Source organism: Melanostigma gelatinosum (genome assembly GCF_949748355.1).
Source record: "Melanostigma gelatinosum genome assembly, chromosome: 20".
NCBI lineage: Eukaryota > Metazoa > Chordata > Actinopteri > Perciformes > Zoarcidae > Melanostigma > Melanostigma gelatinosum.
The window spans coordinates 5,230,627-5,250,105 of record NC_136653.1 but is presented as its reverse complement, the minus strand read 5'-3'; the positions used below and the strand labels follow the sequence as shown (position 1 = coordinate 5,250,105).

The following is a 19,479-nucleotide window of genomic DNA, read 5'->3' as shown; positions in this document are numbered from 1 at the left end:
AACGACTATCAATGTGTTGGGCAGCAACCAAGACCGTCGGAGTGAGTTCGATTGCCACCTCAGACATGCGACTGTGTTCAAATGTTTTTATTTTACCTTTATTTAACCAGATAAGTCAAATGAGAAGCAGTTCTCATTTACAATGACTACCTGGCCAAATAAGAACTCACACTAACACAAAATGGTTTCATTCTGCTATACATGCCCGCCGTGGTTCCAACTAAAGAATATGCTTATTCTACATATTCTATTCATAAACTATGAATACAAATGAATCATTTCTCATTTTCTTTGGTATTTTTCTCATATAAATGATTCAAATATTCAATGATGATTTCTGTGTAAATACCTTCAGGGCTGATCACAACTAGATGGGCGGCCGTGTCCTAAACGCTTTGGCAAAGCAGGTCAGCACGGCGTGGTGCACCTGTGAAGCAGGGCTGCCTGCTGAACTGATATGTGACTCAGAAAATGAATATAGCACTCGCTCACTCCATCAGTCGCTCACTTTAGCCTACATGAAACTATAAGGACATGAGATTCACAGGAATGTACCCGACGGACGGACCACCCAGAGACATGCCTCTATTTCCTCTCATTTCTGTCCCGGTGAGGCATAAACGCAGCACAGACACCATGTTCTCAACAAAGCATATCTTTATTCTCATAAACATCGGGTTCTTCAGGAACACAAAGTCACGAACACAAACACTTTCAGTCTTTTTGGGACACAGTCAACAGTGAGTCAAACACATCACATAATGTGGCATTTTTCACTTTCCGACTTGTGCTAACAGTGACAGTCATGTATGTTGCTCATCTAACTGAGGAAAGAAGAGTCTGACCCTTAATTCTGTCATTTCCTGCTTTGTGTTGAAGGCTTGAAAAAAGGACAGTTCACTGATGAACACTCAAACATGGCATCCAACGAACAGCAGTACTACTGTCGGTTACCCACTCAGTGCGACATGTACACATCAGTGCTTTGCCCTTCATTCACAGCGTTGTGTGTCAGACACATAAGGACAGATCGACATGGCTTTTGTTGCCAGTGTTGGCAATGATATATTCATCTCTCGTCTCGTTCCTCCATTATGACAGAACACAGCAGCTGATTCACAAGTTACTCTATGTAAATATATATATATTTGTCTTTTTTTCTCAATATATCTATATATTCTATCTATGGAATAAGTCTATATAGCATTATATATATATATACTTTTGGTAGGGTTTTGAAAACATTCAGGTACATTCACTTGACCCTGTGACGTTCTTTTTTTCTTCATATGAAAGATAAACACAGACGTATGTTAGCAGAGATACTTGCCATGTAGTGATGGCCTCCCATCAAGAAACAAGACGTTAAGCATCCGCCAACTTAGAAGAAGCAAACATAATAAAAGTCTCAGTGCTGGTTCTCTAAGGACCAACAACAAGCATAAATATACTGAAAGACCTCTGTATTAATCTAGAGTATAAAATAGCATATTTTCTGGACTTAACAACAGTTTATATTAACTCTAATAATAGAGTTTGGGTGCACACATTTCCACAGGTGCGTACATAAGCTGGCAACAACAGGTAGGCAATTCGATGGTTTCCTCTGCGTATCGAAGAAGTCAACAAAAAGTATTCTGTCAGTGGTTAAAAAGCTGAATGCAAAACTCACTTCTACAATCACGAGTGTGAATAGACCCTTGGCATATCACAGAATACACAAATAGGCATTAATAATAAACAAGTCAAGGAAACAGAACTTGGCCTCCAGAGGACCATACTGACGGTGAGCCACACTACGCATGAACACAGCTGTTTCTTCAGAAGGCCACACGGATGTCACTTGGGTGCTGGTTAGGAAAGTGTTCCTTCATGGGTCCGGGTTGTCAGAGGACCCTAATACTCCCCTTCATCGGACCGTGAAAGTTCAAGTCATAACTGAAATATTGATCTTCCGTAACAGGAGCAATATTACATAAAAGGATTGTATACACATACTGATTTATTTTAAACTGTAATAATAATAATAAGGACAATAGATTAATTGTCAGCCGGTGTGCCAGTAGACGGTGTGCCCTCGTTATGAGATTGACATGTCTCAGTATTTTAGAAAGGTCCAACCAAAGTAAGGAAAAAAAAACATGCTTTCACTTTCCCCTAGTGCTTTCTAGCCATGAGCATGCTAGTTTCAGTTGAGATAAAGAAGATCTTTGAATAATCCACAGAGTGAGATGTTGTCATTGGGGTGGAGGCAGAAATCTCAGCACAGATAACTCAAAAACTGTGCTCATAAAATGAGATTTATGAATGTAACGACGGTTCTATGAATTCTGGATCACCATTCTCATATGCTCAGGTCAAGTTGTCATCCCAACAAAGTCACCTGTGAGCTGAGATGACGTAAGGAGCACGGCCCAGTACAAAACCCTAATGCCATCAAAGAATCTGTTCCCACACACTATATTCGTAACTCTCGTTCCATATCATTATTCCTGACCGCCAGACAGCGTTGCTTCAGCACTGTATGAATTATACCACAAGGTCACGAGGAACGCTGACCGCACGAAGGAATGGAAGCCGTTGACAGGATTGCCGTTGACATAGCATGATGAGCAGCCGTGTTAGTGAGCAAAGTTACATGAAGTTCGCCAGGTTGCAGCAGCACAGATGTCTTTGTGAGAACCCTTTCAAGGCTGCCCAGGACGTAGACACACTCCGAGTAGATTGGAACTTTACATTACTAGGTGCAGGCAGGACCAGAGACCTGTAAGCGTGTAGAATCACATCCACAATTCAATTAGAAAGTCTGTTTTGACAGGGGTTCACCCACTGTCTGGTGGTCTGCTCTCACGTGCCCTACTGAAACTACCACCATCAACCGATGACTGCAGGAAACGCAGAATGATGGCCACTAGGCAGCTCTTTGGTACCTCACCACGTCTTGTGAATCGCTTGGAAAAAAGCTTCCACAGATTAGCGTAGAGGGAGCCCTCAAATGTAACACCGTGTGGATCACTGACTGTTCACAGGATGACAGGCTTCCAACAGCCAGACAAACACAGCAGAGGGCGATTCAGATTTGGATGCGTCACTCTAGATGAGAGAGGTCTGGTCTCCTCTTTTGGCAATAAAAGCTGGACACCCTGAGGTTCTGGCCCCGGTGCTACTTGGGATCAAAGTGGAGCCAATTGAGCCAGATTTGAAGGGGACATAAGTACGGGACACCCTGAGGGACCGAACGGCATCACTGTGAATTGGTAAGCCTGCTCTCGTAAGGCCAACCTCAGGAACTGCCTGTGGTGTAGTGCGTGTTAAGCGAAAATAGGCATCATTGAGCTCTGTTGACACAAATCAGGACCCCCGTGCAACTGACTGGACAACATCTGCCATCTGCAACGTTCGGATTGGCAGAACCTTTAAAAACTTGTTCAACCCCCCCAGGTCTAGGATTGGTTGGAACCGGCCATCCTTCTTTAGAAATAAAAAAATACACATGGTATGAAATCATAGTCATGGTAGCAGCTTTGCACTAAAGCTCTGTCGGATTAATTTACCCTAGTAACCTACCATTTAACGAGTACTCCCTGATGAAGCTGCATCCCTCCAAGAGCAGAGAGCTAATAACAGCACAGCAAGAAGCAAAAAAACACCTGGTTTAAGTCAGCAATGAGCCCGGCAAACCGCCGGTTTATTCACCGGTCTAGTGGTAGTTCAGCATGAACCGTAAATGTGAGAACAGAAAACAGATAAATAAAAACTGGTTACAAAACTAAGCACTAACCCTCAGGTTAGGAAGCTACAAGCGACAAGCCAAATTGATACGATCAGTTTACTCAACTGCGAGAAAATAGAAGGAACAGATTGCTTGACGACATAAAGAATTTGTACTGGGACGTGCGGCCTACATCATCGCATGGTCACACCTCGACCTGCGCGTATGTGTGAGATCCACCGTGTGGCACCAAAGTATGATGTAGAACTACATTATCTGGACGGCTAGATCCCATAAGAGGTACGAATTTGGGAGAAGTTACCCTTTGACAGTATTACTGTCAGCTAGGTTATAAATTACCCTTTGAACAAGATTTAAATAAGCAGTAGAAAATAATAATCCACAGGATATTAAATACATACCTCCAAACAAAATGTCCAAAAACAAAACAGTGCAATCAAAATAACATGAAAAATAACATTACCTATAAAATTGGATTCTCTGAGATAATATCCCTTATGAATTGTAACACTAAGATCAATTTTCACCATTGGCTTGATATTCTTTTACTATTTTCTTTTTTGGACCAAGCGAAAACCCTCAACTGGTGAGAGATGAAACTAGTGAGGACTGAGGACCTTTTGTTAGGACTGAGTGTGTGTGAAAGGAGTCACCGTAAGGGCTCAGTGCCCATCTAAAGGCTAGGTGGGATAGTGTGGGCTTGGAGCAGGAGTGTCCAGGTCCCCATCCGCCTCAGCCTCTTCCTGGCCAGAGTAGGAGCTCAGTGCTTGCCACAGAACGTTGGGCTGCTCACAGTGGTGGCGACTCCTCCAGTGCTCCACCACCCCCTCTTTACTGTCCAACACCTCGCTGCAAAGCACACAGTTGAAGGCCGCACCTGCTGCAAGGACCCCAAGGCCTCCACCCCTATCTGGTGATGAGAGGGTCTCGCTGTCCTCCCCCTCCCTTCCACGGTGGTGGGACATGATGTGCCTCTTAAGCTTGGAGAAGGAAATGAACTCCTCGTCGCAGCTGCCGCACTTGACCAGGTTGCGCTTCTCGTTGAGCTGTCGCCAGTAGTGGGCAGCATGCTTTACTAGCTCATTCTCAGCCTCGCGGCCAACCCGCACCGATTGGCCATCATGTAATGAAACCTGGACCTCCTCCCCATGCACATGCACTAAATGCATCTTCATGTCAGCAAAGGTGGGAGTGATAGCCTGGCAGCGGCCACATTTAATCTGCAGCTCCACCGGGTCTTCGCGATCCTGCTCATCTGATGGCTCTGGGAAGTTGGCCCTTGTGAGGAAAATAACAAACAATGCTTTTTTACTTTGTTATGACTGGAAAAAGTTGCCTAGTCATGTCATTCATTTATTTATTTAAATGTATATGTTGACATCTCTGCATTCAACTTGCTATAAAGTAAAGGTCACAATGAAGCAGGTGCTCAATGTATAATCTCACCCCTCCACAGACGGGTCGTTCTCATGGTGGCTGATGGACGGCTCCACGGTCAGCACCACCTTGTGGACCTCTCTCAAATGACTGAAGTAAACCCCCACATATCCAAACGCTTTCTCGCAGAACTCGCAGCTCAGCGACCGACGTGGGCGTACCTCGGAGTGGTGAAGCTTCATGTGGGTGCTCAGGCTGCCAGAGTGAGCGTACGCTTTGCGGCAGACCGGGCAGACGTAGGGCCGGCTGTTGGTGTGGCTGTTGGTGTGGCTCTGGAGGTGATGCTTGAATTGAAAACAGCGGCTGCAGGTGGGGCAACGGTGGAGCGGCCGGCTGCCTATGAACACTCGCGAATGGGAGGCACCTCTCAGGTGGACGCTTACTGGGGCTGGTTGGGGAGGACAGTCCAGGGCCTTGGTTGTGGTAGTGGTGGGTAGATGATGACCAAGAACGAGCTCCTGTTCTTGGCCATCTGGCGTAATGGCAGGCAAACTAACCAGTTGGGGAACTGTCTCCATAACCAACATGGGCTTGGGTCGGATGCTGCGGTACTTCTTTGAAATATCAACTTCCTTTTGTTTGGAGCCTGGAACAACTGCTGGTGGTTTCTCTGGGACCCTTCTACGGAAGAACGACAAAGACCTCTTCTTTCTCGCCTCAAATGCCAAGATGTCTTCCATGGTCTTTCTCTTCCTCCCCCTCTTCTTGCCAGGTGGTTTCTGGAGGGTTCCCAACACAGGCATGAGTGTGGTCTTGGCCTGGGGCTGTAGAGTTGATTTTGGCACCTGGTTGTGACCCAAGGCGTCAGCTGTCTCGAGGATCTTGGATGTAGGATCTAAGCGGCTGGTGAGTCCAGTCTGGCAAGAGAAACCTTTCTTCTCTGGGGACAAATTGTTGAGCTTGGCAGCTGGGATAAGGGTACTTTTCATTTTAGAGTAGGGCAGAATGGGCAGTTTACCTTTAGGTGGGGATGGGATAATCTGGACTGCTTTGCTGAAAATGGCTGAGGACAGGACAGTGATACTGCTCTGGGGCTGGACTGCAGCTGACTTAGATGGGCACAGCCTCAGTGTAGTCTTACTTTCTTCCTGGGATTTGCCTGGAGAGTCTTTGACAGCAGCGGGGGGGTACTGGAGATTCTGAATAAGACTAGTTGCAGTAGGTAGTTCAGAGCCATCTTGTGCTCGCTCTAACTGAGAACTCGGGTACAGGACAGCATTGTCTGGGAGTAGAGCAGTGACAGAGATGTCAGAGGAGGCTGGTTCAATCAGAATGACCTGCTCTGAAGGCTCCTCTTTGGGCACTCGGGTTTCCTTTGTGTGCTTGCACTCCTGCTGTTTTTTCTTCATCACTGTTGATGCCCCACTTACAACTGACTTCGTTTGCGCTGTCACAGCAACCTTGGAGGCTGTTTTCGCCCGAGCAGATAGCGGTGGTGACTTGACCTTATCGGTGGTCCCCTTGCTCCTCACTGGCTGGTATCTGGGAATGGGCAACTTGAGGTTATTTTGGGTGTGTTGCTGTTGTTGCTGTGGTGTCTGAGAGGATACAGAGGGGGGCAGTGCCACCAGAGAGAACGTGCCATCCTGACCTGCTATTTGCATCAGTGCATAGTTTTGGGTGGGCACAATGATGGACTTGGGGCTGGAGGCGGTGGTAGCCTCAGGGAGGGCAGAGGGAGGCTGGCAGGACAGGACCGCAGGGGAGGGGGAGGGCACCACGGCCGGGGCCTTGGGGGCGATGCTCCGGAACTGAAGGTTCTTCATCTGAAAGGCTGGACTCACTGGCTACCAACTGAAACAGAACAAAGGAAACAGTTGTATTAGTTATTGCAGTGACACTAGATAGCCCTTTCAACCTTAACAACCCTAACCCGCTTACCTCAAGTTTCAACATCAACAATAACTGCCAATATTGCTACATCGTATGATTGCATTCTTTAATGTGTTTGATCTAATAGGAATAACTAAGGTGGCTACATGACTTCCTCTGGTCTCTTCTGAAAGGTGCCAAGATCACGACTGTAAATGTGACCTCACTGCAAATGCATCAGTTATTTTGATTGTGTTGTTACTGTGCAACCCAAGCAGGAGAGAAGCAAACCAACTGTCCAAAAGACAGGCATCTGCACGAGTGTGACAAGCTGTCCGATTATCCATGTCTCTCTGGTCACACACAGCAGACTCACTCTCCCCCAGGCTAAGGACAGACTGCTCCCTTTGATTTGGGCCCAGCATGCAGCCGTGGTACATGCTGGGGCTCTGCGGGAGAGGGGGGCTCCTTATTGCTCCCCCCCCACACTTCCTGGAAGGATCAGCCAGCGGAGCGTGAAAGCTGCCAAACGTCAGGATCTTTACTAGATGAAGAGGGGCTCCCCTCTCATCTCCCCCTCCACTGACCAGCACTGCAACCTGGCCGAAGGCAATGAGGATGCCCCTGAAGGAAGCCCTGGATTTACTTTATCATCCCTTGTTCACAAATAACGTTTCATGGTTATCCAACGGGGATAAGGCTTTTTCACTCAGTGGATCACCATTCTGACTGTGTTGATACAAAATACTGCTGAAGTCTTTGAGGAAACTATGACCTCAAGACTGAGGTTTTAAACAAGTCTATATTATATAAATCTACCGTACAGTTTCCATCCATCAATCAAAAGCCACAGGTATGGCTTTAAAAACAAAGGCAAAGTCCCTTCATTTGTATCAATACTGAGTCTTTATATCAAAAGGAGGGATAGATTACAGGAATGCATCAAAGGGCCTAATTGTAAACAGCCTGTGAAGTTTGAATTTCACATTATGACCCGACTTTCAACAGCAACGTTTGATACAGGCACTCCACTCTGTAATAATAATCAGCATTAAGTGCAAGTTGGAGGTGTCACAAAAGGCAAATATTCAACAACAGGATTTCTCAATAACCCCCCACCCCCTCTGTATTCATTTCCAAAGCAGTCTGAGCAAGATGCTTCATGCATTCAAAAAGAAAATCTGCAATGGGCATATTGTTTAACAGCTGGAAGTGTTTCCGTGCGTGGAGATTATTTATACAGTACCCCTACCGCATTATGACTCTATAAAACTGGAGATATTCCTTCTCTCTGTGGATGGTTGACTCCAGTTTGACTGTGACTTTGGCTGAAGACCGAGTGGAACAAAACCGTGGGATGTGTGTCCCTCTTGGCATATTTTGTGGCTACAGAGTTAGGAGTAGAGGCAACGCTTGACGATTCATTCTGCCATGTTAAAGTTTACTTTTGGACATGAGGGGGGAAAAAAAGAGGTGTGTATCAACAGCTGGAGAAGCAGAACCAGTAGGCCTATAATCCTTTTGTCACAGATGATTCAGCAGACGTCACCTGACACCAAGTAACTCCACACAAAAACAAGATCCGTTTTAATAGATCCCTTTGTCTTATTCCACCGGGAAAAGTAGCAACACTAAGGGAGCAGCATGTCTTGTTTGAACTTGGGAGACGGCTAAAATTGTAAGAAAACCAATGCAGTTGATGCTCGACAGTAAGATAACATTAAATTCATCACCATCATCCTAAGAATGTAGGAAGCACTTAAAACACAAAGCTTGTCCCGTCAATTTTTCTCATTACTATGCAAATGTGTTCAGGAAGGTGATCCCACATCTAATCTGATGATATACACAGATTGTTTCTGTCACGCACTGTCCTTGCGCTGCTGTGTCTACAAGCGTCTGTACACAGATGTGTTTGCTCAGATATACAGATGGCACCATGTCATCAATGTCCATGGCCTGTAGCAGGAGGAACTAGGGACAGGAAGAAACAGGAGGAACTAGACAGCAAATATTACCATCATTTCATGAACCTTATTTTTGCCAAATGAATGTATACATGGACATATGCAACTGTACTGACAATGTTACCAAACTGATCCTCAGCAGGCTATGTGTACCATGTCCAACATCTTAGTTGAGCCCACTAAACACAAAGTACAGCTACGTTGTAGCTTTTTGGACATGAACTAATATATTGGACATTTTAAAATGTGGACCTGATGACGATGCTCCGGGAGCATAAATCGATAGAGGGTTAAAAATTCATTCAGTCATTCTAAATTTGAGAGAATTTGTCATTTGGATCTTCAAAGAATATGTCAACTTTTCCATTTTCAATAATTCCAAAGTTATTCTGTACAAAACGTTGAGTGTAGGTGGTACTGTATTCAGTTCTAGTGATTGATATTTTGACTTGCAGCAGCTTTCTGTCCCTCTGTTTCAAAAACAAAACGTGGCCCAGATTAAGAGTCTCCAAGTTCAGGAGCATTTGAGACTTGAATACCGTGCTTAATGATTTGTGAATGCCATTCCAATATAAAATCAGCCTGGGACCGTCACAGAATATATGGAAATGATTTGCCTCCATTGAGCCACATTGTCTCCAACATGTTAAACTCATATTTGTCTCCTGGTATGGGGTCTTCAAATATCTTCATTTTTCCAGCAGTGTTCGAATCCATGGACTTAGTTTAGGACCGTTGAAAACTGCAAATCTCCCCCACAAGCGTCCTCACAAAGCCCCATTCCTGCTTCCTTTGCCCACTTTTTTATGGACAGGGTGTTTTCATTTTTAGCATAATGGAGAGCATTGTACAATCTACAAGAGATTGATTTACCATGTTTTGCATTTAGCCAAAGACTGATTTTAGGTTTGTGTAAAACTCAGATTCTGCTGTTGATAAGGCTGCATGTGACCCTCTGATCCAGATACTGTTTAATGATACGCAAATGACGTAGCCAATCGCGGACGGCGCGCTGCCGTAAATATCCGGGGTAGACAGCCCACTTCCTGTTTAGATGTGGTTCCGCCGGACAGCAACTAAGAAGCAGCAACAACGTTCTGCGTCGTAACGAGACCGTGTGGTTCCTCACACTCATTCTGCAGTCAGCAGTGAGTATAACAAGACTGCATCTAATTTCCATAGCTGGGTTGAATAAATTATTTGATTGTGGAGTTTTTATTTTTTTAGCCCTGTAATTATTTTCAGTTTCTTTTTGTTTGAGCGATTCATTCTGTGCAGTTGTTAAAACTAAAAAACTGTTCATAATTTAAAGTGACATATGTATTACTATGATGTACATGACAAATATTTGTATTTACCCTTTAAAGCAGGGGTCTCAAACTCATTTTCACTCTGGGCCACATCAGCATCATGGTCGCCCTCAAAGGGCTGGTTGTAAATGTAACTACTCGTAACATATTGTTAAATAACTCTCTGCATTTGATTGTTGTTTATTCAAGTGTAAAACTATTGTACATGCAGTTATATAAATGTAAACATATATTTAAGCACATTTCTGTTATTATAACATAAATCCTTTTAATTTAGGGTTAAGAAACCCACATTACTCTATCAAAGATCAAACTATTAAAGAAAATATCAAAGACAAATATCAAACAAGTTATCAGAATAACTTTGTTCAAAGCTTAAAATCCTTTCAAGGGTGCGTTTGCACAATCCCACGTGAAGTATTTCATGCGTTGTAAAGACACGTAGTCTTCAAAGTACTCGCAAAACATTTCCATGTCAAATGTACAGTAATCAGCCAAAGAGCTGCTTCTATGACTGTGTTTAAGTATCTCATCATTTTGACTTTCTATCTCAGAATTATGACTTTCTATCTCATAACTTCATCTTTCTATCTCTTTTATTATCAAGTCTAACTTTAAAATAAAGATTTTTTTTTTTACTTTTTTTTTTTTGCTGGCGGATTTGCGGGCCACATAAAATGACGTGGCGGGCTGGATTCGGCCCGCGGGCCGGGAGTTTGAGACCCCTGCTTTAAAGGTTTATGTTCATTTATTATTCCTTGTGACCTTTTCTAGGTCAGGTTTTTTGTGAATGAGGGTTCTGGATCATCTGTAAAGGTTTGGATGGTGAGCTACAGGATGGAGTTTTCCTTGGACCCCAAATCCCCTTCCTTCCCACAGGAGCGGTGGTAGGATCCAACTGAACTGAAACTTATGAACTTTATTTATATTTGTATGTAATGAATTTTTTGTTTGGAAAATAATCACAATACAAGGCTTGGTTAAACTGACCTGTGACTCTCGGTGGTTCCTTTACAAACATTGGGCTCCGTAGATGAGCCTAGTATCCAAAACCATTACAACTGGTACTTAAATTCCCTTTCCTTTAAAAGAAGATCGCACATGTTACATGCAGGTCTGCACTTCTGAGAAATAATGTTGTAATTGGAGGGTCTGAAGAAGTTATTCTGCTGATCTGGTGAAATAGCTGCTATATTTCAGTCTGGACTGGTGAAGTGGTGGACCAACTGACGTTGCCATTCCTAGAGCCATTTCGCTAATATGGTTGAAAATCATGAGGAAAGACAACCGAGTAATCCTTAATGTTGTACTTCCATAGGATGGTTCATTCCCCTAGAGGGCCTTACTGTGAAACATAACTTTTACTGCTGAAGTGTTTCTAAAGTCAGGCTAAGTTCGCAAATTTGTATCGGCGACGACTTGGTAAGAAAAAGCTGCCAAGACCAACTGCATCTGTTAACTGATCCGGCAGCAGCTGGTGTTTTCATAGAAGAGCCTTCCCCTGATTCCCGGAGGCCCTGAAGCTACCGGTTTAACACATCCTCTCACTCTCTGAGCTCTACGACAGGAAGTACGCCGATACAGCAGGTGAGTTTCTGTGATGAGGACTATGACCATACAGAATGGGGCCGTCACGACGACTACACAATCTCAGTGCGCCTCCATCTGCATCATCAGCATGGAAACAACTCTTCTCCAGCTCAGTCCCATGGGAGATGGTAGAGAACAAGGCTTTATTCACTTGTTATGTACCAGCTCGTCCCGCCGTCATCCTCCTCTGCTCTCCTGAGGTGGTTCTCGTTCACAGTGAGACGCAGAGAAAAAGAAACAAACTGTCTGAAAGAAAACCAGAGAGCTGAAGATGCTCAAGAGCTGGGCCTGTAGAGCTGCATCTGCTCCTGATGCTCTGGACTCAGAACGGCAGGGACACTCTTTCTTTTCTCTATTTAAAAGGGACCATATACAGTTTAAACATAAATGTCACCATTCAATGCACTGTACCAGATTATAGCTTAAGCTAATTTGCATCTGCAGTCCCTTGGCAGGTCAACAAGGACAAGACAACAACACAGTAAAAGGAAAAGACATAATACAGAGATAAAGAACATACAAGACACCCAATACAACGCTACACAGATAGCACGTCAGAAATGAGTGTTTGTCAATAAAATCAAGTCAGAAAAGACTACAAGAAATGAGGTCAGTGTGTGCAGTGTTGTGCAGCTTTTAAAATACTTTTTAAGTTGGATTTAAAAGTGCTGATAGAGCTGCAGCTCCTCACACCTTCAGGCAGGCTGTTCCACTGCTGTTACAGAGAAGGCAGATTGACCAAAAGTAGTCTCGTGTAGAGGATATTCTCGCTGATCTAATGGAAGTTACTGAGCGAGTGTGGCCAAATGCAGAGACGAAGCAAAAGCTAGTATTATATCACCATGTCTTAACACTTTTTCAAAAGAGTCCTATCGCTTCAGCATTGACGGGGCTCGCCTCTTAATTTTGTTCTTAAAGTGGGCCAGAATGCTGCATTTAACTTTATTTTACAGTACAAAATGTGTGGCGTTAATCCCTGTATTTGTTTCATTGAAATATGTATCACAAAAAAAAATCAAACACAAGGTAGACCTAGCTCACTTGTGTGCCATAGTATGAAATTCAACAAATTCTCATTTCTAAAAACATGTTTTCCCTTTGTAATTACGTGTTTCTGTGAGTGGACAAAAGGTACACTTAATCTAATGAATCTAAAACACAAAGTGAAGGGGTCTGAATACTTTACATAGCTACTAAAATGTATCTATTTGACATTAGAGGACACCGGCGCATTAACCTGAAAATGCCCTCCACTTCAAACCTGTCTAACCAACTGGGACTGAGATCTGACGGCCGTCTTGATTCTGAGGGGTACAACACAGCAGGACGAGGGGAGAAATGCGCAGGGAGGTCACAGATGCTACTCAATCTGCCGCTGGATTTGAAACGCCAACTGCTCTAATCTGGCTGGGGTCAGAGGTCAGGGCTAGGGTGACGCACAAACCTGGTTTCTGGAGAGAATGTGAGACACTGAGGGGGAGAGCGAGAGAGAGAGAAGAAAAACAAGGTGGGGGTGATCCACAGAGACAGATTATCAGGTAAAGCCAGAGGGGTGAGAGGTGAGGATCTGCTGTTTATGCTGGAAACAGGTCAGGGTTGAGCAGGAGGGCAGTGTGGGGACGGACCAGGCATCCACCTGGAATGGAATGAAGTGAACACACACACAAAACTTCAGCTCACACCCTCAGACCTCGACCAGCGTCACGTGTAGAGGCGCTCCAGCTAAGACCGAAGGGCCGACCTGCCAACAACCACCTGCCTATTGTTAGCTAGCAATGCAATTCAGAGCGAGGCGAAAGCACCGCTCTGTGACAGGTCAGAACACGGAGAGCGCTGTGCTTTGGTAGCATCCCCGATGCATTCTCCAACTCCGTTTAGTCTCGCTTTTGGCCCACTACTGTTTCAACTGCAAGGTCCTGCATTTTGCTCCCACAAAAGTGCACGGGAAGTAGTTTCTCTTGTGGTGAGTTTGGGGAAAAAATCAAATGTGCAGTGTTTTTAGGAAAGCAAAGCAGGGAGCAGAGTAGTGTGAGGTTTGTTATCTCCCTTGTAGGTGAGAGCAATGCTCATCTGGGACTCGAAGATGGAGATGGAGGGGGTCTGGAATGGAGGGAGGGAGGGCCAAAAAAAACCCATCAGAGGCCAATCTCCCCCAGGTTTTAGCCCAGATGAAAGGCCAGGATCTGGGCTAGATAAGAGGGCAGATCACGGGGGGTCAGGGCCAGCTGGCTGTGAGAAGCCATGTCCAGCGGCCATCTTTCAACCACCTCCTCGCTCTCCCTCAGCATGTTGGATTAGTGAACCTGAGTGAGTGAGAGAGGTAATTAAAACAAAACAAATTTAAAATTCTCTCTCGCCCTTTTCAGGCCATTATTACAACAACAATAAAAAGGGACAGTCAGAGAATCTTGCGGTCCAAGAGGGATCATTCCATTTGTTTTTTCCTCCTGAATGAACTTAAGTGTTATCTGTGCTCGATTGCTTCTTCCTGCACGCATGCTAACTGCTCATCTTTGCTCCCCAGCCTAAGGTGTACGTGTGTGTGTGTGTGTGTGTGTGTGTGTGTGTGTGTGTGTGTGTGTGTGTGTGTGTGTGTGTGTGTGTGTGAGCTAGAGGTCTGGAGCGAAGGCGGTCATGGGGAAAATGAAATCACTGTTTGCAGAGGTCCTTGTTTCATCCCAGAGCTCTGCTGAATGAGAGGGCCAAGGGGAGGGAGAGAAGGTGAACACACACACGCGATTCGGTCGCGTGAAACTGCTGCTTTTACCCTTTCACTGCGCAAACAGTAAAAAAAATATAAAAAAATCAGACATCACAGCATCATATGGTATTCATGGCGCGCGCACACACACACACACACACACACACACACACACACACACACACACACACACACACACACACACACACACACACACACACACACACACACACACACACACACACACACACACACACACACACACACACACACACACACACACACGTCATCCACTGTCACCTGAGCAAATCAATGCAACTGAGAAATCCATTCCAATTAGGTTCCCGCTGCTCTGCCCTGCATGTGGATGTAGATTAATCGATAGAGAAATCCCTCTGCTAACCCGCCATTCCTCTTGGAGAATACGCTTAACAGAGACCCTGGCTGCTTTGCATTCATTGAAATAGAAAGAAAAATGAATAAAAACTAATTCACTAATCACTTTCTTTCGTAGCTAAACAAGGAAAGGGAAAATACCCCCCCCCCCCTCCACAGCTTAAGGATTTCAGAATTAGCGGTCACTGTAGACAAGCTGGACCCTCGGTAAAAAGAAAAGAAGCTCTTTGAAGGCAGGATGCTGTAAACCTCTGACAACCAATGACCTTTGACCCCATGTCCAACAAGGCCATGTGTCCTCCCTGGAAAACTGTAACGTCCTCAATCATCCATGCTCGCAGATCAACCAAATGAGCGCGCGCACACATTCAGTCACATGCGCGCAGACGACATGGCTGCCGGCTCAGAGCTGTGAGTGGCGTCGGCGTGGAGCGGAGGTGACAGCAGTGTGTCCGAGTGCTACCGTGCTCCTCTCCACCTCAGGCAGCCAGCACTGCGTTAGCCATGCTCGACACTAAACCTTTACCCGACCTTTCCCTCTGCCGTGACATTTGGACCCTTCTGAATAGGTCAAACAGCACTAAAGAGTGGCGGAGAAAGGGAAGGGAGCCGGAGGAGGAGATTAAGTAAAAGAGAGGAATGAGGGCTGTCGGTGCAGGAAGGTGACAACTGATGCTGCCTGGGAATGTGTCAGAAAAACAAACATCGGGAACTGAAAGTTCAAATGTTGCTGAAATTGCCACAATTAGACCTTCAAACAGAAGGGACCATTTCAGAATGCTTTACTATCCCATCAGTGTGACGGCATGTGAGAAACGGCCATTTCATCTGCTGAATTCAAGTCTGTGAAAAACACACTGGCAGAGTCCAACATTCTGATTCAGAAATGTGCAGAGTCACTGACGTCAGGAAGCTGCTGCGAGTACATTTTTGCTGAGTGACCAACAGGAACCAGGCAGGAAATGACGATGTGCCATAAGATTGCTACAGAAGTCGATAACACGCACGAAAGAAAGGGGAAACTGGTGGATGTATGACATGCAAGGTGAGCTTGCCTGAGCAGATAAAAACATGGTGAGCTCAGTCGGATGTAATGTAGGACGCAAGGAGCACATGGAACAAACTATTTTTCCCAGTGTGAAACGGTGGCTACACATAGTTTGACTGGAATGACCGAGATGGAATAGTGACCTGATTTAACCAGCGGATTTGTGTGGACTTGGACCGATTGGTCACCCTCTGAGAAGCATGACCCTAAACACCAAGACCGTGTTCCCATTCCAGCTGGACAAGCCAATACCGAATACAAAATTCTGTGACCACCAGCTGGTTATATAGACCAGCAATGACTCCAAAAAAAGGAGTCAGACCGTAGATCACAACGTTTCAAATTTCGAGAGGCACGCACTAGATCAAGTCACACTTGACCCTTCGCTACGGCTGGTAGCTGTCAGAGCTACCATGGAGCTACCATGGAGCCCACACTGTCACTAACTGCACTCCGTGAAGAAATGTCATCTCATTTTTGGAAAAACGAAAAAGCTATTTCAGAGAGAAACGGACAGAAGGGTCTACAATATGTTTGAAGGACAAATATAAATAAATTATATATATATATTATATATATATGCATATATTATGTCAAAGGAATTCAGCAGTGAAAACTGTTTAATAAGATAAAGATAGAAACTAACACAGTGTAAAAGTGAACCACCACATCACCTGGAAATGAAGGAACAGTGTTCCTGTAAAGCCGGGTCGGTCATAATTCACTGTTACAATAATTAAAAAGCAAAAGGAGCATAAACATTCAGTATCTGTTTAGTAGTTAACGTAGCATAGAAGTTTAAGCGCTCGTTAACGATTTGCTAATGTTAGGTCCACGGGTTTTTTACGAAGAACGTAACATTGTAGAAACGTATATCTCCGTCCAACCTCTCCGGGTAGCATCACTGTTAACATTAAACCAGCTCCAAATCCACTAAACCAACATAAAAATGAAGAAAATCTGAAACCACTGTGACCAGTCTGCGTTCGAGGTCAGGTCTAAGCGAAGGGTCAATTAAATAATTGTAGAGGTTTGCGGAGGTGCACAAGAACGAGTAGACGAGTGAAAAGGGCATTAAAGGCCCCCGGAATGCTTCAAACGTGCTTGTTGGATTATCAAACCAAGTCTGAACCCCCTCATCATCTAGAAAGTGGGGGAGCAATCAGACAAGTTTTATGACTTTCCAAAAATGATCCCAAAATGATGCAGAGTCCCTGAGGTACAAAAGTAGACATGGTCCTCATGTTTTACGGTTTCTATTTTTTTATTCTTCACACAACTACGTTGATCCCTTTATGCGTGAACCGCATGAACCAGTGAATGCCTTTGAGGGAGGACTGTCCCCCTTTTGCCCCTTTCCATGATGGCATAGTCATTGAGAATCAGAGCTCTCGCTCCGCGTTGCACCCTTTGGAACCGAGATACAACATTCATCTCAACGTTTTTACGGACACAGCGATATTCTCACTCTACAACCAAACCAACGCTTTATGAAGGGCAGCTTGTTGTTGCTACAGGCCCACCTTCATTCCTTTTCTTGTTGGCTCTTTGCAATGCTGGGAAATGTAACCCTCCAGTTGACACATCTGTTCTATCTGTCACTAATATTGAATAAAAGATAATGGAAGTAAATTAATCTGTTTTTTAATCATGTATCATTACAAATAGGAAGTGCTTTTAAAATAGCAGATAAACACAGTGATACAAATGAATCTGGTACATAAACATTTTTGATGCATCAAGATGAATCGATAATCGTTATATAATCACATCGTAGCCCTCTGAATCGTAGAGGTGCATAGCGGTTCCCACCCCTCGTGGTCCACAACACGACACTTGAAACACACCAAGACCGTAAATCTCGGGTGGTCGTCAAGAATGCTTAACATGTTACATAAGACACAGAAAGTTGGATATGAGACATAAGACTGAATACAAAAATGCATCAGGTAGCATGACCACAACACAACAGGTTGAACACCACACACAAGAGGACCTGTCCATCTCCATCTAACTCTGTCCTCCTGTCCTCTCCCCTCATCCTTCCTTTATTAACTCACCCCTCACGCAAAGACTGTAACACTCGGATACATTGACACACAAACACTCCCCAATCAGGATTGCAAAATATATTTTGTTCACGTTGGCCCCGCCAAGGAAAAAGGGATGCCACTGCAACCTCGACTGGGACACTAAGATAACACCTGCGCTCCCAGTCCCACCTTAATGATCACTCGACGCAATGGGAGCACTTTAATGGGGGCTCTGGAAGGAGGGAAGGAAGGAAGCTGCCAGCTTGCTAATTTTAGGCACTCTGCATCTCAGATGAAACGCTGGAAAAGGCAGCGAGGAGGCGTGGAGAGGCGGAGAAAGTTCTCCGTCTCTCACTTTCTCCACTTTTTGCATCATGTCTTTCTAACTATCATTACCCTCTGCATCCACTATGAGAAAGAGGCTCACAGCTCTTTGATTCTCTGAATCCTTTCTCCCTCTCTTCCTGTTCCCAGCCCTCCCACTCTCGCTCTCTCTTCCTCTTGCCGGCTTTCTCTGTCTCTTTCTCCCCCTTTCATTCTCACCTCCCTCCCCTTCTGTCGGTACCGGAGTAAATAAACAGTGTTGTGTGGGATGCTAATTAGAGCAGGTTCAGGGACGTGACGAGCCCAGAGACGGATAAACAGCAAGGTGAGGGAGGAGAAGAGATGAGATGGAGGGGGTGGAGGTGGAGGTAACCCACCCCAAGGGCAACACGGCGCAGACACAAACACGTCAGCTTAGCGGTGAAGGACGTACAACAGTGGTTTTGGCTTTCAAGCAAAGTTAGGGCGGCTTTGAAGCGAAGGGCGGCAGCAGGGTAGAGGATCTTAAAGGGGCTGCGATGGAGTGAAGGGCACTAGCAGAGAAGGGGGCACGTGGAGGAGCTTCAGCCACGATTAGAGGAAGAGGGAGCGTTGAGTGAACTTCCTTAATGACGGATGCTCCAAGAGACCCGGTGCGAGATCAAAAGAATATGCCTGGGTTTCCAAAAGCAGGTCAATGTGAGGCAGCTTTACTGAGTTAACATAAGATGGCCTTTCTAGGGGGGGGGGGGATAAGCTACTGGATATGCAGGTACGAAGGTAGCGGACAACACAAACAAACATGTACGCTTGTTGCACTTGGTGGTAACCTGTTGTAACCAGGCGGCAACCTCTGGTTCTGTAATAGGCCAATGCTGAAGTGTCTTAAAGCTGCATTCTCTCTGGTGTCCACCAGGGGGCGACTCCTCTGGTTGTATAGAAGTCTATAAGAAAATGACTCTACTTCTCTCTTGATGTATTACCTCAGTAAACATTATAAACATGAGTTTATGTCTCAATCTCTAGTTTCAAGTCTTCTTCAATACAGCATGATGTTCATTTAGTACATTATGGTCCAGTTTGGAGTATGCTTTAGGGCGGGCTTACTGTGATTGACAGGTCGCTGACGCTATCAGAGCCGTATACGGC

The 19,479-nt window shown here is 45.0% G+C and overlaps 1 protein-coding gene across 2 annotated transcripts in view; it reads right to left on the bottom strand.

Moving 5' to 3' along the window:
• Positions 1-649: 649 nt before the first annotated feature.
• Positions 650-19,479, bottom strand: part of znf438 (zinc finger protein 438) — a 46,043-nt gene continuing 27,213 nt past the window's right edge. For both annotated transcript variants that reach the window (XM_079291906.1, XM_079291907.1), the window contains exons 3-4: positions 5,180-6,964; positions 650-5,011 (exon numbers count right to left, since the gene is read on the bottom strand). In XM_079291906.1, coding sequence (XP_079148032.1) covers positions 4,414-5,011; positions 5,180-6,936 — 2,355 coding nt within the window. In that variant the 5' untranslated portion in view covers positions 6,937-6,964 and the 3' untranslated portion in view covers positions 650-4,413. The remainder of the gene's footprint in view (positions 5,012-5,179; positions 6,965-19,479) is intronic.